The sequence below is a fragment of the Teleopsis dalmanni genome, chromosome X, assembly GCF_002237135.1.
Source record: "Teleopsis dalmanni isolate 2A chromosome X, ASM223713v2, whole genome shotgun sequence".
NCBI classification, from domain to species: Eukaryota; Metazoa; Arthropoda; class Insecta; order Diptera; family Diopsidae; genus Teleopsis; species Teleopsis dalmanni.
Window position 1 is genome coordinate 12,076,186 of NC_051848.1, and position 23,311 is coordinate 12,099,496.

General features: G+C 29.0%; 1 protein-coding gene and 1 long non-coding RNA gene across 3 annotated transcripts; one reads left to right on the forward strand and one right to left on the reverse strand.

The window, feature by feature from the left end:
* Positions 1–7,122: 7,122 nt before the first annotated feature.
* LOC119687049 lies at positions 7,123–7,525 on the forward strand. The gene is made up of 2 exons (XR_005253085.1): positions 7,123–7,358; positions 7,440–7,525. It is a non-coding gene; the product is annotated as an uncharacterized LOC119687049 (long non-coding RNA).
* A 6,182-nt stretch (positions 7,526–13,707) lies between these two features.
* LOC119687050 (cullin-3) lies at positions 13,708–21,545 on the reverse strand. 2 transcript variants are annotated; one of them, XM_038101203.1, is made up of 11 exons: positions 19,611–20,051; positions 19,137–19,520; positions 18,816–19,079; positions 18,258–18,755; positions 18,029–18,199; positions 17,804–17,974; positions 16,469–16,583; positions 16,252–16,403; positions 15,958–16,181; positions 14,249–14,387; positions 13,708–14,151 (listed from the first exon to the last, which is right to left on the reverse strand). In XM_038101203.1, exons 1-11 carry the CDS (start codon positions 19,839–19,841, stop codon positions 13,999–14,001), a joined length of 2,502 nt encoding a protein of 833 aa, XP_037957131.1. In that variant the 5' UTR covers positions 19,842–20,051; the 3' UTR covers positions 13,708–13,998. The 2 variants fall into 2 exon arrangements, with proteins under 2 accessions (XP_037957131.1, XP_037957132.1); XM_038101204.1 differs by lacking the exon at positions 19,611–20,051 and adding an exon at positions 20,965–21,545 and having other exon boundaries at positions 13,999–14,151.
* Between the last annotated feature and the right edge of the window lie 1,766 nt (positions 21,546–23,311).

The window sequence follows — 23,311 nt, forward strand, 5'->3', positions numbered from 1 at the left end:
TAGAACTAAATTAAAAAATATGAAATATTCTTTGCAAATGAATTTAATATTTATTTACAATTGTATATAGCATAGACGTGTCCACATTTTACAAAACCAATAATACCGGAAGTCGGAGATAAGAATAATAGAAGTGCTCTAAAAATTGTTGAAAATATGAAGATACGAGGGTCCACACAATTTATTCTTCATGTTCGACGTTCGGGAACAAGAAGAAATCATTAGGTGCCAAATCATAACTATACATTGGATGACCCATCAATTCGATTTTTTGAATGTTCAAATAGTCGGTTGTTAGTTGAGATGTGTGAGCACCCGCATTGTCTTAATGGAGATAGAGAATGATCCGACGGCGCTTGTTTGTTTTCCATATTTCACTGAATGGTTGGACTTTCGGTAAACAAATGATTTACCATTGTATATCACGCGGAATTGGCCATTTTACGTCCATACAATGGTATAGTTGCCACACACACACACACACACACAAACCAGTTTTCCTAAAAAAACAAGCGAATATTTGTTTCGAAGTGCTTCGAGCGCGAACAACTTTTGTTGGAGTTCATCTTGAAACAACCATACAGCCGACTGTTGTTTGCGTTCCGTCTCATACGCATATATCCATGATTCCGCACCTGTTACAATCTTATACTCATATACTTCTTTTAAACCGCCGCCGTTGTACTTCTTGAGCATTTGTGTGCACTAATCGACACGAGACAACAACCAATGTTGCCAAGGCTCAAAATGTAAATAGTGACTCTCGTATAAATAAAGCTTTTCTACATAAAACCTTTTCTTAAATTAAAATTTTTAATATTAATACGTCATCTGGAAACTTATATACTAGGTGTAATCAAAAAATAACGTACGTTTTGAAATTGCGCGCTCTATATCCTTTTTATCTTTTTTTTTTTATTTAAACACACATTTATTTATTACACATTGCATTTATTGCATAAAATAAAATAAAATAAAATAAAATAAAATAAAATAAAATAAAATAAAGGAAAATAAAATAAAATAAAATAAAATAAAATAAAATAAAATAAAATAAAATAAGTGAACCTTATATCACGAACCTCACTTAGACTAATGGGTTAAATTTCATTGGAGTGAATGTTAGGTGGTTTCTTAAGAAAGTGGTTCAACTTTATCATATTACTAAAAAGAAAGGTGCGATTATTACTTAAAGTTGTTGAATATTAATTAATGGCTGGACGATCAGCTCTTTTTAGGCGGGAAGTAATGGATAAAACTGCGAGATTTCTTGATAAGGGATTAACATGCTCTGTCAGCCTTTTATTGTGTTTTTTTCTTATATTGTCAAATTCAGCTTTGTACAATTTCAATATTTGAAGCACTAGCATTACCAAATAACTGGAAACTATAAACCCATATTGGTTTTATGATGCTGTTATACAAGAGTACTTTATACTCTGGGCACAGGGAAGGTCTGTTATTAATGAGCCAATGCAACTTAGAGGCTTGGAGCTTCATCTGAATTTTTTTAGCTTCAATATGTTTACGCCAAGTTAGTCGTCTATCTAGGTGAATACCTAAGTACGTTATGTTATCTGCTTGTGGTTTGGGAATGTTATTTAATGAAATTATTGGAGACGTACTCCGATTTAAGGTAAAAGTGACGTGTCTACATTTTAGTTCATTAATTTTAATTCGCCATTTTGACAGCCATTTCTCCACCCGAAATAAGTGAGATTGAAGTTGATTTGAAGCTAACACAGCGTTTTTGTTTCGGCATAAAATTGCCGTATCATCGGCAAACGTTGTGGTGACAACATAAACTACTTATCGAGATATCAGATGTGTAAAGTACATACAAGATAGGGCCAAGAACACTTCCTTGTGGAACGCCAGCTTCTATTGGGATATTATTAGAAGTATATGATTTACATTTCACTTTAAAACTTCTATTATGCAGATACGATTCTAAAACTGAGTGAACATTTTCAGGTAATGAACAGCGTATCTTATACATGAGTCCATTATGCCATACTTTATCAAATGCTTGTTTAACATCGGGGAATACCGCGGAACGATGTTCTCTGAGCTCATTCGTTATACGATTCACTCGCTCAATAGTTCCATGTTTTTCCCTAAAATCAAACTGGTGGGAGGGTATTAAGTTTTGAACGTCAAGGAACAGTTTTAGCTTTAAAAGCAGTGCTCTTTCAAAGAGTTTAGAAAGGCATGGCAGTAAGCTTATTGACCTGTATGAAGAGGCAAGCGTGGGATCTTTACCTGATTTATGAATCATAATAATCATGAATGTTTTCCACTCTGTTGGGTAAAAGCCAAATTTAATAATGGCATTAAAAAGTCTTGTGATAAAATGTATGGCCAAAAGGGGTAAGTTTTTTATCATGATGGGTGAGATATTATCATATCCCGGTGCCTTTTTGCAATCTAACTTGTTTGTGATTATTTGAACAAGATCATTGGCCGTGATATTCATGTCAATAGATGGTGCATGTAGATTTTGAGTGTGAAAATCATATTGTCCTGTTGCAGGATTTGGTTGAAACACCTCTTTTAGGTAATCAGCAAAAATGTTAGATTTTTTTTCATCACTTCGCGCCCGGTTTCCGAGAGATTTTTTTATTGGAGAATCGGATTCTATGGGGGAATTTATACCTTTGCTAGCATTCCACAAGGATGAATGGTTTTTGCCATTTGGACATAGGCTTTGAATATAATTATATTGCCTGACTTTGGTTTCCTTGCTTAATGCAGAACTAAGTCTCCTTTGGGCTTCCTTAAATAAGTTTTTCGCTAAAGGGGACCTAGATTTTTGTAATTCTCGCCTTAATCTACGTTTTTGTAAAACTAAATTCTCTATGTCACTATTTGTAAATACTTTATTGAATCTGTAAATTTTATTGTCTTTGGGGGTAGAGTTTTCTACTGCTGAAATCAAAATTGAATTTAAAACCGAGGTTGCTGAGACTTACATTTTATCTTGTAATTTGTGTGTATGTGTGACTTAATGTACTTTTTAAATTTGAGCCAGTTTGTTCTAGGACTTGTAAGGCTATAGGAACAGTCATTTAACTGAGGACCATCAAGTAAGCAAAATGTAACTGGAGAATGATCAGAAGACAAATCGCAGCTTGTGTATGTTAAGATAAAATTTTTGCTTATGCCTTTGATCACGGTGAAGTCTATTAGGTCTGATATTTTATAGTTATCAGCAGGTCAATATGTTGGCTGCCCAGGAGAGTTTACGTATAGTGCATTTTTTCTATTTAGAATAGAATTGTAGAGCTGTTTTCCATTTGGATTACAGAGTCGTGAACCCCAATACGTATGCTTGGCGTTGTAGTCTCCCGCCGCAAGAAATCTTTAACCTAGAGTTAAGAAGTAATCCGTAAATTGGGTCTCAGTAATGTTGAAGCGGGGAGGACAGTAAACTGCCGATAAAGTTAAATTTTTTCCTTTGTGCTTAAGGCATATTGATGTGGCTTGCATATGATTATGAGCATATGTACCTAGAAAATTGTGTTTTAGACGCCTTCGTATCAAAATAACTGTACCACCATGTGCTTTGCCATCTGGGTGATTGGTTTTATAAAATAAATAACCAGGAATAGAAAAGAAATTTTTGTTTGTTAGATGTGTTTCTAAGCAAAGCATTACATCCACATTTTCTCGGGACATGAAATTTGTGAGTTCAAGTTTATGTTGGCTTAAGCCGTTTGCATTCCATGTACAACTGATTTAAGCTCTGGGTGAGACTGGAAATCATGATTTCCAAACTATTACTTTGAACTGGAGGGCCTTGTTGATTGTCAGATTTAACGACATCAGCATATGAAACACCTGGTGTAACAGACTTAGAAGTTAAAGGTTGGGGTACTTCAACTAATTTAATGGGGTTGCTTCTTGTAGGATGTCCTATAAATAGGACAGCCTCTGTAGTTTGCAGTGTGATTTCCACTGCAGTTGCTACATTTTTAGGTTTTGGTGTCCTTTATTGATTTTTTATCGCATTCGGAACTATGTTATGGTGAAGCTCGCCACAAGCTACGCACACTGTTCGAAGAGTGCAATATGACTTAGTATGGCCATACTCTTAGCAGTTTGTGCATTGCACTAGACCATTTCTTTTGTTGGGCTCCTCAACGTTAATTGCGGTGAAGTAAATACTTTAGGTTGTAAATGAGATGGCTCTCATTTTTTTAAGCTTAGAAGTTTCCGGGTGAAATTCAACTTTAAACATAGGTTGTTGGATTTTATCTTTGTTAGCAATATTTATAACTGCTATAGCGCTAAAGCCTTTTTCGCTTAGGGCATTTGTTATCTCAATGGGTTCTACATCTGATTCAATACCTTTAATAACGACAACAAGGTCTTTACTACTCTTTAGTTGGTATGTGTAGTAATTTTTTTGTTGTCTTCGAAATATTTGGTTATGACCCTAAATTTGTTTTCAGAGTCGATTTGGATTTTGGTTTCGTGTATATTGCCCTACTTATAGGAACAATATGAAACGTATTATTTCCAATCAGACGTGCCAGATTTGCAACTAGGTTATTTGAGCTGCGTTCTCGCAAGTAGATTGGAGGCGGTTTAAAATTTTTGGTAACAGGCTGATTAGCTTCATCTGTAGTTTGATATTAAGTTAAATTAAATATATAAATATAAGTAAAATTAAATTAAATTAATATAAAGAAGAAAAATGAAGATGTAAAAATGAAAATATGTAAAATATTATACTTTATATTCTAATAATTAAATAGATAAATAAACAAAAAAAAAACCTTTTTATCGAGTCGAATTTTTTTTATGCATAAGTTGTGACAGATCAAGGGTACGTCATAACTGTATGTTTATCACATGAATAAGTAAGAGATATATAAGTGTGATTGGCAATTTTTTGTTTAAGCTTTTGTGTTAGTAAAGCTATTTCGTCTAACAAAGCAATTAAATTAGAGATAGCCTTTGGCGATGATACTATTTCATGGAAATGTTGTGAATGTAATAAACATTTGTGAGACTTTCTAAAAAACATTATAAATCTTGCTTCAAGCAAGATGTGAGTGTCCTAACATGTTTACCAATGATAAAAACGTGAAAAAACTAAACAGGTTGTCTTAATTTTATTTAATTCTTAAATTTAAAACACATTAAAAAACAATGCTTTTCTACAATATTTGATATAATGGCGTAATCGCAGAGCGACCTTAAGACCACATCTAAATAACCATTTCAGCTGTATTTCTTAAACTGAAACTACGGTGGTAAAAGTAAAGGGGATGATATAAATATTTAAAATTTACTTAATACATTTGTTAACAAAATTAAAAGTTATCATTATTTTGCTTACGAATCTTAAGAAATAATTGTTAAATCGGAGAAATCATTTCCTGAAATTGTTAAGGTGGTGAAAAACAAAAATCGATATTTCGCTTAAAGTAATGATGAATAGTATTGAATTTCCTTTGCAATAAGTTTTTCAATAAGTCCGAAATTTTATTAAGAAAAGAGGCAAATTTGCTATTCAATACCAAAAATCCACATACATATCTATGCAATTTCCTTCTAGCGTTAGGAGGTCCTCAACGGCCAACATTCTAGCTTTCATTCGGAAGGCGGATTGTCTTCTGTTCGATTAGGGTCTGTCTCAGCACAAAATATCAACCATGGTCGCAGTGGTCCATTCCGTTGGGAGCTAGTACCCCGCTTATTCCTATTCCTATCTATGCAATTTTCAAACCAATGACAAGTAACCAAAATTTGCGCGAGAAGATGAAATAATTATTATATATATATTTATATATAAGCATATATATGTATATATATATATAAATATATTATATTTTTTTATATATTATAACGACTCTCGTTTATTAATATCTTTCTTATACTACATTATCTCATCATCACATTTTTTTGAATATAAATATATATTTTTTATATTAAAAATGATGCTATTTGCTAGGTATTCGCTACGTTAATTGCGTTAGTGTAAACACACTGATATATTTTATATATAATTTGTCGTTACTCAACTTTAGTTTTATTCTTCACAATAGCTACTTTGCAACGACACGGATTTTTCGGTTCATTATAATCTTTGTTGGGGCATCCTCAGTTTTTGTCCAAAGTCGCTGTAATAAATTTTTATTCGCGAGGACAGAACTTCTCAAGTTATGTTAAATTTAAAAGAGAAAAGTTTATTAAAAATTATGTTGTTATTAGATTTAAAAATTATATTTAAAAAAAAATTTGATTCAATTCGATGTAGATGTGATATGTCATATATGTATATCTTGGTGACTACGCTGATGATGCCAGTTTGGGTCCTTTAAAATTCACGCCCCTTGTCTTGTACTTATCGGATACTGTTGTTGGGTAAACGTTGACAATGCCGGTTTTTGCTATGATCCTTTCTGTGTTTGATCTACCTTTTGGAAAAACGGATTTGCAAAATATATTTTTTTTAAATATTGTATATATACATATACATATAATAGTGTTCAAGTACATTGACTTAAAACTGCCTTCATATTTGTAAACAATTATATACATAAATGTATATATTTTATATAGTATAGACTTAGACTTAAAACCGCCGCTGTGTCAGACAATATTTTATATTTATTCTCAATAGTTTATAGTGGTATCGATGCTTTAGTCAGCTTCGAAGAATCAATGTGCGGACTTTGTTGCTTTATGCTATATTTCACCCGAATATTTTGTAAAATATTTGTGTGTGTTCAACACAAAGTAGTGGTATTGCCATTCTAGAAATATCGCATATTTTTTCTTTATATTTGATGGAACTACAACTATGGATTTATTTATTTATTAATTTAATATAATTTTATTTTATATATTTTATTGGTATTTTACGTTATAACATTTATTTAAAGTCATATAATAATAGTTGAATATTCATAAATAGTAATATTATTTATAAACTAATATATCTTAATGCACTTGTGCATTAATATTTATTTCTATAGAGAATATTTTGTTGGCAACGACAACAGATGCTAAGCAAAATATTTACAGCTGCAGTAGCTGTTTTGAAAATCGTTGTGTTTTCAAAAACAAACATTAAACAATCTGTTAAATATTCATGATTAATATTAATCAGTGTTTTAATTTGTATATTTAATTAAATTATATAAAAAAGTGTAAATAAAATCCAAAAATGAATTTGTGGTATTTCCAAAAGACATATGCACCACTTGATTGCGAAATAGCATGCGTAGATAAATTATGAACAAGACCCGCACATTGAACTTTTAGATGAAGTGAATGCTTATAACATATAAATGGTGGTGTTCAGCTTGTATCTCCCACAAATTGTATCAATAACTTTGTTTTTGGTAATATGCATCCGCTTTTTTATTATATTTACAATAAAAAATTATAACGTCCTACTAGTTTAAATTATGTTCAATTTTCAGAAGCATTTAAGAATGACGTAAATAGCTATACTGACCTCGAAAATGCATTCAGGAAAGGTTTTCGGAATTGCAAATTAAAAATGTATAAAAAAAGTATCTTCAAAAGCGGATGGAACTTTAAAAAGAAGCAACTTAACGTGATATTTTTATATCCAATAATTATTTTGTTTCAATATTCGTATTTCTGTTTCATATAGTTATTACTTATTATTTATTTTGAAATAATTTTACAAAATTTGTTTTTAATACTTTTATTTTTCTATTACTTATCATTTTTCTTCTTTTACTTTTATTAAAGACATTATCTGTTTTTCTCTTTCTTTTCAATTATAATAATAATTTAATTATCATTTTTAAATAAATATAACAATAATAAAATCTGTACACATCAATTATAGGGATTATGTATGAATCCTTTGTAACTAATTTTTATTTTAATTTTAAGTCAATTTTTTTTTTATTTAATCAATCATGAATTTATACAACTTTTTTATATAGTTTGTAATATTAATTTATTATTTCAAAATAAATATATATACATTTATTCTTCACAAATATAAATGACTAATTTGAATTTGAATATTTTTTAATTTATTAATACATTTTGATGCATTGTGGTAGCTATAAAAACTGCGCCACAAAACAATTTTGATTCCACCACACAATTATATTACTCCTTCACATCTTCGTTTACATCAAAAAACCACCACCGTTATAATGCTTTTAAGTATGACTAGGTATCAATAAATCATCGATGATTTTCCTATGACATGTAATGCACAAAAATGCATTTACTTGGTATCGTAGTGGCATCGATGGTTGATTCTAAAATATCGATAATACATCGATACTTTCACCAGTTCTTTTCTTCTTTTTTTTTTTTTGCTGAAGGCGGAAAGCATCAAAAACCACAATGTGAGACTTGAATCCACTAAAGCCGCCTCTTACGAATAGTAGGATAGGCCTCTTAACCCCCATTCCAGCAATCAAGAGTAGAAGGAGAGCAGAAGGGCTTAGTGCTTAGCAAGCTAAATTTATTAAAGCTGAAGATGGACGTATTTAGTTAGGAGAGTTAGTAATATTGATAAAGGGGGTGGAGTTTGCGTAAAATTGCGAGGGAGGTCTAGTTATGAATAAATCCTATACTCAGGACCACGAAAACCACGATTACAGAGCGGAATAAGTAGAAGAACGACAAGTTCTTCCTCAAGATAGTTAGCTAGGAATTGCCTCATAGTCTCAAGCAGCATTGTTAGAAGGGGATCTACCTGTAGAACGTATTCGAGGTTTCGGCCTCGAGTAAAATATCTTAAAATATACGAGTCATTTTAGCAGAGTTAAGGACGAAAGATTCACACAATCCGAAAAACTTTTCTTTCAAAGAGCCTGATTAGTTCCATCTAGTGGAAAGTAATTCCGGACTAGATGAAGAAGGCGTATGAAAGTAGGGCTCGGATAAGTTGCTTATAGCAAAGTACTTTTACCTTGCTACTAAGCTTATTATGCGGACGAAGTGCACTTTTATAGTCTTTGTCTTGCGGTGGCATCTTGAATGACATAACTCACATGAGAGATGAAGTTATGCTTAGGAGTGAATAGATATCTTAGCTTGTCAACAAGTTGAATGGGAGTGTCATTGATTTTTAGTTCTAAGTCAGAGGTCTTAAAGGACCCAACTAGATCAGCACGTTGGCCAATAAGGGGTTCACTAACTTTTCTGCGAAATGTGCTGTCTTTTAAATGCATCCGCTTGAAACTTTTGTGTAACGTATACATAACTTTGAGTTGATCTTTATTGAATTTTGAATTTATTGAATTTAACACTTTTGCACAAAAGCTTCATTGCATTCTGGCGTTTCTAGTTTATTTGCTTTGTTTTGATTTTATAAAAACCGCTTTGTTAGTGCCGGTGCTAGTGTTTTTATCGTGTAATAAATCAATTATAAAAATTAACCAATTTTTTTTTTCAGATATCTCCAACAATTATTATTAACCATTATGCAGATAGAAGTAGTACTGTGTTATTCAGTTTTTACAGATTGGAAATTGACACAAATTTCCATCCTTACAACTTCATTTTGATTTGAAATGGAAATTATTATTCTAATCTATTAAAATAGTTATATACACTACTCAAATTTAATAATATAATATAATTTAAATAAAAAACTATTTCAAGAACAATTTTATGATGCATCATTAACTCTAATACATCTCTACTGTCATCGACGCCACATATACCATAATACAATATTAAAAAAAATATATATTTAGTTGTTGTTGTAACGCAAGCAATAAACTTGATTCTTAAGTCTCTGTTAGAGCAGGTCAGTAGCACTTGGTCGTCTGACAAACCGAATGACTCTGCTTTTCAGCTGGTATATATCTTCTCTGATTCGCTTTTATATATTCTGATTGCTCTCCTTATGCATTATATTTTTTCATTATTTAATTTCCAGCAACTGCTATTGTTATTGTAGTAAATCATTGCAATATATGTTTCTAGTCTCTATTTGGGAGAGGTGAAAGGTTGTGAGGCTGTAAGCTTAGAAATACATGTCATTATCTAAATATAAAACGAAATCATACGACGCAACAAGCTTAAATTATAATAATAATATTATATGAAACAAAATAATTAGAATACCAAATGAAGTTATTTTTTAAAAAATTTATTCGCTTATAGTATTAATATATCTGTTATTGAAGATTACAAAATTATGTTACAATAGAATAATGAAAATCTCAAATCTATTCATTGAATCATAACTAAGGATCTATTCTTTTTCTAGCTTTTTAGATACCACATCGTACACATATAAATCCTCAAATATCAGTTATAAAATTAATTATGTTAATATATCTCCAATATTATACTTCAATAGAACCTTTTAAAGCAAATAATAATAACTATCTCAAATAAAATCATTAACTTATTCTCGAAACATTAACATAATCTATACATAATTAAATTATATTTAAAAACATTATTTAATAACAATTTTTTTAGCATGAACTTACAATTATTTACTAAAAACTTTAACTTAATGTCTTAAATTGAAATTCTTATGTCCGAATCTTTTTTCTCTAAAAATTAACTTTAAGAATTCTGTAGAAAGCATCTTAACATATTTCTTTGACTTTGTCTTTTGTACAAAAAAACGATATTAAAATATAAATTTATCGTTTGCATTTTGAACAAAAACTCAATACGTTGCTATATTCTTAGCTGTGGTTCTCGTAACCGGAAGAGACCTTTAGAGTAGTTTGAGTGGATTACAAGGTGTGGTATGATCTTAGCTCACCTAATTAATTAATTCATGTGGAAAGAGCTAAGACTGAAAGATTTATAAAGACAAGAATATATAGATACCTCTGTTATATAAATTTATTTTCACCTAAATACTCAATTCGCAGTTAAAATACCTCGCACACCGAGCGCGATGTTATATATAAAGAGCAACATTGTTCAAATTATTATTATATCATAAAAAATATTTAATTTTTCTAAGACATATATATATAACTATAATTTGCACAGTTTCAAACCGAGACTGAATCGAAAACAGAAATCACCTATGCCTTTACCGAACTGGAACCAGACTAAAAAATATCGGTTTAACATTGTACAGTTCGGTACGTTCCTATATATGGGTATAAATAGTTTAATGACAAATAGTTATAACAGTATATACGTAAAAAATATTCACATGAAACTGAACTCAAAACCGAAAAAAAACTGATATATTTATCAGATCGCATCCATGTATTTGTTTTAATTAAATCGAAATGCCAAAAATTTACCAGCCCGAAGTCCTGATAATTTCAGTATGAATATGTGACAGTGATTCTTCAGGAGGAATTATCTTATTAATAGAGATTGGTTGAATCATTCAACTTTTTAGTATAATAAAGCAAAAGTAGTGAAGAGTACTTTTCGTTAATGTATTTACATTACTATTGCAATGAGCTAAAGTAGAAAGAATAATATCTAAATCAACAAACAAAAATGTATTGCTGAACTCTTAGATATTTGAAATACATTAGTAATTATTTTACAGTAAAAAGATTACTGCCTGTAGAAGTATCTATAGTGAGAGCTCTATTAAACGGTCGCTCCGAGGAAGAGACATCTCTCTTAACCGTGTTATTTTGCTAGTCTCAATTTTCACTTTTCATATAAGGTACGTTCTTTTAAATGGGCAACTCTCTCAATCGGATGTAACTGCTACTACTGCCGATGTTCGGTTAATAAAGTTTTCACTGTATTATCGAAAATAATTAAAATAGGAAAAAGTCAATGGTTTTAAAAACTTTTCAACGAATATTATCAATGGTGTATTCATTCATTTTTATTTAATGTAAACCGAATAATTTAACTTATCTCAAAATATAATTTTTATCATCTTTCACATTATTTTTACATTCAATCATGCGTCTTATATTTGCCGTCTTTCGGGTTCAATTTAATAAGCTTTTTTTCATTACTCTATGGACTCTACGTTTTTCAGTGCAAATGGCACTTATATTTTGATATAGAATTTAGAAATAATTCGTTTTTATTTTTATCTCATATCACTTAGGGAGTGGCAAGTAGTGAACAACAAATCAACAAAAATTCTTAATCAAATTAATAAAGTCAGTCATTGAAAATGTTTCAGGTTTTTCATAAAAATTTATAAGCCTAACAAAATTTTTTCATTTGTCAATTGTTATTATTTTATTCTTCTTCTTTCACGTTCTTGCACGTTCTATTCTTGGTTATTTTAAGATAACTTATATAATATATATAATAAATATAATAAATATAATATATACAATATATATAAAATATATAATATATATAATATATATTATATATATAATATATATAATATATATAATATATATAATATATATAATATATATAATATATATAATATATATAATATATATAATATATATAATATATATAATATATATAATATATATAATATATATAATATATATAATATGTATAATATATACAATATATATAATATACATATGTATATAAGTTAAGCAATAACTGCTTGCCAGTGAAATGAAGAACCAAACCAAACATATATTCATAATGGCAACAAGTAATTTTAAGACAGAAAAAGTAAGGATGTATGTTGATTTAATATAAGAATTGTGCAACTAAAATCAAATGGTAATATAAGGCAAGGGAATTGGTTTTAAAAATTATAAACATGAAAATTCTTAGTTTTATGTTCGCATCAGATAAATACGGATAAGATTTTTTAATTATTATAATTTGACTAGCAGTCAAATAGTAATAATACTAGTAGTATAGCTGCTATTGCTACTGTGAGAAGAAAATAAAAATATGAAAAAAAAAGAAAAGCGATTTCCATCTTTAGTCTCCCATAAAACATTTTCAATTGAACAAAAAAAAAAAAACGGAAGTATGAAATTAACATTTAAGTACCCATTGTGCACTGAATTTGTATAATATTAAATGTGCAAGATTATAAATTAAATACAATTGCTTCAGTAGTTTTTTTTTATAGTTTTAAAAACTTATTTCATTAAACCTGCAACCCTGCAAATCTGTAAACTGTATTCATATTACGAATTTTAAAATTTATCCTAATTAAATTAATTAAATAAAAATAGAAATTTAAACACAATTTTTGTTTACATATATAAAAATTTCAATTATGATTTGCAAATTTTAAAAATATGTATTTCAAAGCCCAAGGATTTGTAAGTAATTAATTTTAGCATTATTTAAATAAGCACTTCATATTTCTTATTAAAAATTCAATATACAATTTCATTTAATTCGAAAGCTTTCTATTCTTAAAATTAATTTATAAGAAATATTTAAAATAAATATATAAATGTTACACTGCTTTATGTATACACGATCATGCTATTGCAGTTATTTTCCGAGAGTGAGAACAGTCTTAAAAATGTTTAAGAGAAAATAATAAATATTTAGATTAGATAAATATGTTAACAAAACTTTTTTATGTTGTTGCATGTATCTAGCTATTGTTTTGTAAATGAAATGTATAGACAATTTTTCATATATGCCAAAATATTACAACATACATATGGTGGATATTTATAAATATACGGACATATATATTGATATATGTATAGGCAAATATATACACATATATATATGTACATACATACAGACACATATATACACAATACATATGGATATATAGCCATATAAATAGACATATATTTATAAACAATATATATGGATGTATATATTAGACATATATAACAACTCTCACACCAATACTTCATTCCACATTACTATTTTTATTTTTTTATTGTAAAATCAATTAAGTTATGAATCTTATAAAAAAGTTGTACGTTAGGGAAAAAGACAAAAAAATTTTTTGTAAAATATAAAATAAAAGTTTATAACTGTAGGAAACAAAGTTCCATAAATTTCGGTTATTAGTTTGAGAAGTTCAGTGACGTAATTTAGGGAGATGTATAGATAAACTGTTCGTGTAATGATTTTGTGTCTGACGGGTGGTGCACTTAAAATTGTAGTAACGTTTATAAAAGCCTATGCTAAATAAACGTAAACTTTTCGATCTTCTGGGGTTCTTGCTAAATATTCTCGTTCAATAAGTCCTTCTATTCGTTTCTTAATAAATACAGGTGATGGTAAGAACCTAGACTTAAGTTGAGACGTCACATCGGAAACGAGTAGATTATGCTAGAATTGTACAATATTAAACATAATTATTGTAGTATGTATAAATATATATTTTCATATAATACACACATAGATATACTATATACTTTATACATACCGCCATTCGTTTTCTCGCTTTCATTATTCGTACGATAGCTGCTTCAATTTCATGTTTACGATCTTCATCAACTTTACCACGAGTTTCTTTACGTTCGGGCTCTGATTCTCCCTTTGCGGCAACAGTTTGAATTTTAACTCTAGTATATAAATAAAAAATTATAATTCAATACTTTATTTATATTCTTTTTAATTGTGTTAATATATTATTTAAATATATTTATATACAGGCGCGAATCCAGAAATTTACATCGTAGGATGTGTAGAGCAGCTATTTTTTTAAGACATATTAACACACTAAGTTAGCTATTGTGATTAGTAGAATAGCCAAAATCGCAAGATAAATACTTAATTGTTAGAAAATAAGTTCCAACATTGTAAATTTCGGTAGAAGCACGCTATGCTGTTGAACGAAAAAAAAAATAGCAACATCACCTGAAATGGTTCGGAAAGTGAAGGCTCGACTTAAACGAAAGCCACGTCGTAATGGCAATCAAATGGTCAAAGAACTGAAAATATCCTAGCAAAGCATCCGACGAATATTCCAAAATAAGCTCAAGGTAAAGCCTTACAAATTCTAAAAGGAACAAGATCTTACACCAAAGCAAAAAATAATTACACTTGAAAGTTCAAAGTAGTTATTTTGCTTGCACGTACGTATCGAATTTCCATTGCGTTCTCTGATGAGAAAAATTTCTCCATTGAGCAATTCATAAACTCTAACTGCTCAAAATGATCGTGTTTACTAAACTGAACGCACTGCCAAAAATTTGAGACTATAAATGGCTACCCAAAGTAATTTTCCATCTCAAGTAATGGTATGGGCAGCTGTGACTGCGGATGGACGCTCTTCAATCGTTTTCATAGAACCTGATGTCAAAGTCAATTTAATTTATTATCGGGAAAATCTTTCGGAAGTTGCTTTAGATTCGCGGGCATGTAAACATTTCGATTGTACACCATGGACGTTAATAAGACACCAACTTGGCGCCGTCTCATAAAGCTCGTGTGAACCAAAAATGATTATAAAATCATGCTCCACACTTCACTTCGTTCTAACAATAGGTTTTATATTCGCCAGATGCAAATCCGATGGACTATTCCATTTGTGCCTTTTTAAAGAGCAAGGTGAGGACTAAAGAATATGCCAGTATGCAACTCGAACAAACTACTCCATTAGTGCGTGTGTTTATAGTCGTCAATGGTATGACTAAGCAACATATGTCTAGCGTTTACAATGTATCAATGGCGTCCAATACGCAAATTAAATTATATAATGTTTTCCAGTAAGCAGTCAATATGAACAATAGAGTGAGAACATAACAATCGATATGCTGCACTAGGAATATAGAAACTAGATAAAAGAAAAATACCAACCAAGTACACAAGTAATTACAGGTTAAGTGAATAATTATATTTATAATATCATCATGATATATATCCTGGAAAACATAGTTACTTACAATATTGAATACAAACAAAACTAATTTACAGACAACCACATTATTTTTGTTTATGGCACAAACAGTGATCTACATAAAATATAAATTATTTTAAACTAAACATATGAAACTTATCAAAAGTAATGAATGTTCATATAGGTCTAACACCAAAGAAACTACAATTATAATAACTAAATAGTTTTTAAACATGTATACATCACATTCAGTGCTTTCCTTTTTAAATTATATATGAATCAAGTTCAAGTACCTGGTAAATTTGGATACGAAGGCATCATTTACATAAAACTCATCAGTGGGATCAATGTCTTTCGTTTTAGTTTTTGAATTCCGTACAAGTAGGCGCTGTGCTGGTTTTCCCATAGACAAAGATTGTAATGCCCGTACTAACTCTTTTTCAGGTATGTCTGTTTCTTGTTGAATGTCTTCATAGGTAAGCACCTCTCGATTATTATAGAGCATTAGTACACACATCTGTAGTAAATGAATTAAAAGTTTATAAATACTATTTCATTTTATATTATGATATTTTTAAATGATTAACCTGATACGTTGAAACTTGTAGTATATGCTTTCTGGTTGTGGTTGGCACCTGAAAATTTGTTGTTGAAGACATAACGCTAGAGCTAGGACCATCTTTATCCTTCTCTGTATCATTTTTTCGTCCATAAAAAACAGCATTTATGTAAGCAGTACCTGCAATTAAAAATAACTGTGTTATCCTTTAAGCTTTTATGTAATATTTACAATGTAATGCTTACCCATTTGAGGCTGTAGTGTCAACTGTCTGCCCGAATGTTTATCTAAGTAAAATTTCTTGAAACATTCAAATGCTTCCCTAGGTGCCACCGGTATATTACAGTTTGGAGTAGATGTCTGAAATATTTAACGTTCTCATATGTTTTATTTCTTATTCATTTAAGTTAACACTAATAGTAATATATATTATTTAGAAGCACTTTTGAAAATTATATTATTGCTAAAATTTTGAAAATTTAAGTTTATTATTTAAATAAACTATCAAAACTTAGCTCTAGCAAAAAGACCTGAAAACCTGCAACGCAGCTATAGTATTTCACAACCCTAGCGAACTGATCAACTAATGCGCGAAATTAGACATTGAGCATTGAGTATACAATGTGGTATCCCTAAAAAACTGGTTTGGGTAGTGTAACAAAGTGGATTTGCCCAGCTTGGGTATGCGTTAGCTGGTTATTTATAACTATAATCTTAAAGTTTTGAATCTTTTAAAGTTTTCGATGAATCCTTAATTGAACATTTACAAATTTCAGCCATTTTGAGCTGAATCTACTTTACGAAACCATTCGATAGTATTGATGATTTAACCATTCGATGTTAAAAACCAGGAAAAATCAGAATATGCACATGGAACAGATGTGCGCAGGCAGTAGTTTTGCATCAGATTGAAGATAAGTTAGTTTAGAATATTTTTATTTTAATAGTATATGCCAATAATGATTAAATACCAAATTGTAACATTCGAACGAAGTACCAATAGATCATATCACAAATGAAATAACGTGATAGCCAAATTTTTTTATACGGTTATCATATCATATTCAAATAAATATTTCTATTATTTAAAAATATAATTCAAAATTAGTTTTTAACAGGAACTACGTTGTTCACGAGTAATTGTAGATAATTATTAAAAAGAAATTGCAGTTTAAATGTAAGTCAAATAATCTCAAAAATTTAATTCCACAATTTTGATAAAAAAAGGTAGCGCGAGAACTCTAAAATATTTTTTTTATATATTTTGATGGATTTTACAAATTTTACTATTTCAAAGTGTAAGTTGTCATGCAATTCTAAATATAACATAAATAAACTACAAAACAAAGTAAAAATATGTAAACAGAAAACTTGACAACATGATGTATGCGGCGGGAATTGTGAACAAACCAACACATTGGTTTCGATCAATAAAAACGCAATATCACATGACGTCACAAGTGACTTTACCAATACATACAAGGGAGGATGGCGCAATCAGTTTTTTTTTATAATTTTTCATTATTGGCATAACAACATAAAAAGGTAATAAATATTTACATATAATATAGGGAATTTACCTGTGTTGGCCAAAATCCCGTCGTTAATATACGCACTGTTAATTCGACCCCGGATAGTGATAAATTATTATTATTTACATAACTCTTAAATTCTTCCATTATAGTGTTAGATACAGACATATCCTTGAACATTCCCTCCAATTTCGAAGTAAATTGACAACCACATTCAGTCTATAAATTTCTAACAGTTGATTATGTTTATAAACAATATTTAAGTTTCTATACCTTTAGTTTGGAAATCATGTTTTTCTCGAAATCATCGGAGACTGATTTGTTTAGAAGTAACCGTTTCGCTAAATGTGTTTTATAATAACGCTCGAAAACATCTTTCTCTAATAAAAACCGGAATAATACCATTGTTTTATCCAATACTGTCTCGATTTCTTGCTCGCTCATCTAAATTAATAAATTATATTTAATATTTTATTTAAATTGGGTTTTCAACATTACTTACTCCTTTACCACCCTTTTTAAGTTTGTCATCAATGAAAAGCGACAAGTACTCTGGTGATTTCGTATTTAAATTAAGAAAATGTTCGAAATCGGAAGAAATAACATTTTTAAAAATTCTATCGTTATTAAATGAATGATGTAGAAATTGATCAAATCGGTCTTTTAAGTCTAAGAGGTTTTGAACAAATGTTATTGGGTTTGTATTATCCGTTTCCTCTTCTTTTACTAACATTCGTCCTTGCTCACGTAAATATGCTGACATTGTATCAGCGATAACTTTAAGACCTTCCTCTTTGAGACGGGAGAATAACTTATAAGTGCACGCAAGATCCTCAGTTTTTGAATTTTTTATCATATATACAACACCAGAATTTTCCATTTCAACTATGGTTCGCATATGTTTCTTAATAAGTTCATCTTCGACTACTTTTACAATACGTGGCTCAGTGTCTTTGTCCAGGTAAAGAGCAGCACGAGCTGATTCTTCTTGTATGCGGGCCTATTTAAAAATTGTGTGTTCTTAGAATGATTCTGAAGAAATGTCATCTTCTATACGTACCTCAACTTTTTTGATATACACTCCTGCATTATTCTCTGCAAGAAATTTTTGCGATTCAAATTTATAAAATGAGGCTGATTGTGCTAGAAAAGGTTTTTCAAAATCATCCTCATATACGGAACGAGTATTGATTCCCAATGACATAAGCATTTGGCAGGCATTTTTTATCGCTAAATGATTTATCGCTTCACCGCTTCTCTCATCCATTACCATATCTAGTAATGTTTCACGTAAAGCTTTTTGTATTTCCGTGTATCGCACAATCTATTCCAGAAATGGAGCTTTGAATTGTTGTTTTACTTATTTTAAAAAATAACTTACTTGATCTCTAAATAAGATTAACCCCAAGTTATAAACATTATCTACCTCACGCTGTTGGACATAGACACGATCCATGTACATAAGTATATCACGTATCATTACCATTGAGGTTTGATGATCATTCCAAGCTTGATTGAGTTTAGGCAAAAAATTGTTGTGCAGACTTTCTAATACTTCCTGACGTACTTTTTGCTCTAAGTGTTCAGACACAACTTCTCGTAGCCCAAAATATAAACGATTTCCATGTTTGTGAAGAACCATATTATATGCGTTTCTATATAATTGTTCGAACGAGAGCCCTGAGTTGTTCTTTTTTTGTATTTCCTGGATGGCATTCTTTAGACTCGCCCAAATCGTCTCTACATATTTCTCATCCATAGAGGCCTGCAATGAATTATATAGTATTATAAATTTTAAATTTACTCAAACCAAATATTAATTATTTAAAAAAATGAAAATCAAATTGATTCTAACATTAGTATACTTATTATACTCGGGTCTCCATAATGGATATTTCTGATTTATTTCATCAAGCGTGGGAAGTTTCGAATCTTCGTAACTCTTCGAAGTACTTGGTTTATTATCCAAATTTTCATCTACAGTTTTGGAACATTTTATCTCAGGTACACAATTGTAATGTTGATCAGTGCTAGATCGACGTTTTCTGACGTTTCCGTCAATAGATAATATATTTTCGGTAGACATTTCAATTAATTTCAAGAAAGTTAGTTTAAAATGTTTGCAATATTCTCAATTTACATATTTGACTCTGTCAAATTTTTGGGAATATCGCAATTTCTAACCAAAATTTAATTTTGGCATATCAGCATAAAACCCCAGGAATGTAAAGCGGATGAAACAAACGATACACAAATTTTCAAAATAAATTTCCAATAAAAAATATTCATATGCACTTTTAGTGTTGTAACATTTGACAAACATTTAAAAATCAGATATAAATTTATATATATTAAGCTGTCATTCAAATTTTTTTTAAGGTAAATCTATATTAATTATGAATTAATACATAAAACTGTGCATGGATCGAAGATATATATATATATGATATGATAGATATATATATATGATATATATATCAATATATATCATATATATATGAATATATATATATATATGAATAGCATATATATATTCAATTGCGCTAGTATATAAAATATTGGGTTTATGCATGTTCGTATATAAGGCATAGATCATATAATGTGTATTTTACCATGCCAGTAAGATTCCACTTTTATTAGAAAAGACTGAACTAAGAATTAAAAAAAGACTGTCTAAATGTCTTTCACAGATAATGGATGTTACGATAATGGATAAAAACATGTAATGTAATAGAACATGTATCTACCAATTTACAATTAAAGGACATGTTGGACATTTTTTTTTATATTACATATTTAGTTATATTTAGTTATTTAGTTTATATAACTAATTTTTTAAAATCGTCCTTTTGGCAATTATAAATAATTAATAATGGTTGTGACCCAATATGATTACCTTTTAGATATTGCAATATTTCATATTGTTTTAAAAGCACTGTGTGTCTCAACAAAGAAATATTCATATTTAGAAAAACTAAATTTTTGTAGACATAATACGAGTAAGTTTTAAGAATATACTAAAATATGTGACATAGATGTTGTATCAGCGATTTTTTGCAAGACACCGCCATACTTATATGTATTGCGAATATCTGCACTTAAGCCGAATATGCATAAATTAGTTAATTGATTCGAAAACAAATTAATTTTACAAATGTATATAAGTAAAAATACTTAGTAATTCATTATAAACATATTAAATAACTTACCGGAAAGGCGCGAATACGCATCTTTCCTTCCTTTTTGGGAGCTGTGCTCCTTGAACTCATGGTTTGTAGTTGACGACAATATTTCTCACTTTTTGACAACGATATTAAAGTAGTTTAGGTATGATTTAAAAGTACAAAATATACACTTTTCATAGAAAATGTAATTTAAAAATATATAAAACTGTTTTAATTTATTTATAGTTCTGAAACACGTTAAATCCAAGGCGTTTAATAAAGAGCGTCACCCACAGGGCGTAAGATTTTTAATTGCAGATTTGGTTCAATTTTTATATAACAAAAGACAGAATAACAACGAATTTCTTTAATTAAAACACCTCTAAAATATAGTCTTTGTTACAAATATTCAAACAGAAATGTGTTATATGTGTACTTTCTTAAATTGCTTTTTGTTTTGTCAGTAATGAAATATTTTACACATACTACATTTTTTTCAGCTTTACGTTTTCTCTTGTTTTCTAGTTACTATTTTTTTCTGTTCATTACTGTTTATACATTTATTGACTGTTTGAAATAAATCCTATAACTTCCTAGCGAAATTAAAATTCATTTCTTTATTAATCCACAATATTATTTTAAAAAATAAAATTTAAGGAAAATTTTCACAATGATTGATGGAAGATTATTTAAAGAAAAAAGAAAAGATTGTATAGTAGCTAACTATCTTCAACTAGATAACGCACTCAACTTGCCGCATAAAAAGTAAATAAAATTACAATATTAAAAACAAACTAAAATATTAACTACATGTAAAAAAATTCTCTTCCATTATAAATTAATTATGAGTACTTATGACTTGTTATTAATGTTACAACTAATAATTCAATTTTTTTAATATCTAGGATTGACATTTGGCCAAAGTGGCATCACTTCAAGTTCCACATTCAAAATTATCACTGAGTTGAAAACCACAAACAATTATTTAATAATTTCAGTTAGCAATTTTATTTAATAAATATTTTTAAATGTAGAAACTTATAGCACTTATTACTCGTTCAAGTGGCATAATTAATTATAACTAATAGCATTAATAAAGAAACGAATCGTAACGAGGTGACATACAATTGTTATTGCAGATTTTGCAGTACTAGATGTATTGCCATTTAAGCGCAAGGTTCTATATGAATTTTGTAAGAATTAAGCACTGAACATACTCAAAGTATTTGTGACAGACCTAAATAATATTAAAATCTGTTTTTGACATTTGCCATACTTGTTAAATTTTTCATTGATTTCAGTGAAAATAAGAAATAGAAAATAAATGAAAATAAGTAATTAATTCATAATAAATAAAATGCATCTCTTTGATTAATTGATAACAATCTTAAGAATATTCATAAAAAAAATTTATTTAAAAATAAGTAAACTCGAAGCATAAAAAGCAGTAATTATTTTATTTTTCGATATTATATTTTGAAGACAATTTGTGTTGAATTTACAGAAGGTAAACAAATAACTAAAATAGTTAAATGACGAGGTTATATGTATATTTATTTCTTGAGTATTTGCAATACTTTTTTCTTATTACAATAAATAATTGCAGTTTGAACAGGATACTTGGGTAAATAACAGGGACAGTAACAGTAATCGTTAAAAAAATAAAAATCAACTAATAAGTCTTATTATTCGCATTTTAAAATAATATTAAAAATAAATAATTAAATCTGTTTTACATCATATTTTTCAAAATTAATTGTTATTATATGGCATTTACACTGGACTTAAATGGTTCATTTTGGTCAAAAATCAAAAATGATGATTCATTTTTGCATACAAAATCTCAAGCGGAACTCATTCTGTATAAATGAGTTCCAACGTGGTTAGAATGAGTTCCAAATATGTTCCAAATGCAAATTAATACATACCCTAAATAAAACCTTTTCATGACATGTTGACAGTTTGAGAAAACTGTTTCTGACATATTTTCAAAAAAAGGTGAACAAATGTTTGGTGGTTGCATTTCCTTTAAGACGATGCACCTCCTTTTGGAATTTCTATTTCCCAAAAATAAATGAATTGAAGCTAAAAATAAGTTTTAAGTTTATATTGTAAGGTTTGAAGGCATATTTAACCTTCATGCAACATTTTTTTGGCAGAGGTCAAAAATCAAATCAACAGGCAAGTTGAAAAATCAGCTTTTTGAATTGAGAACAAATGAATTACAGCGAATGTAAGCAGTTTCAAATGACTCATTTGAAATGAGTCATTTTCGGTCAGTGTAAACGCCATATTACACTCTGCTTTTATTATTTTAATGGTATAAATAACTATTATGTATGATTATTATAAAAATCAGGAATAACTTTTATTTTTGAAAACAAAATATAAC

What these genes read in the sequence shown, in the direction of transcription:
- LOC119687050 (XM_038101203.1), bottom strand. Translation starts at nt 19,841, where the DNA reads ATGTCTACCGAAAATATATTATCTATTGACGGAAACGTCAGAAAACGT. An exon ending in GACACTACAGCCTCAAATGG is followed by an intron (nt 16,404 to 16,468) that starts GTAAGCATTACA and finishes TTTTAATTGCAG; the next exon opens with GTACTGCTTACATAAATGCT. An exon ending in TACAAGTTTCAACGTATCAG is followed by an intron (nt 16,182 to 16,251) that starts GTTAATCATTTA and finishes CATTTACTACAG; the next exon opens with ATGTGTGTACTAATGCTCTA.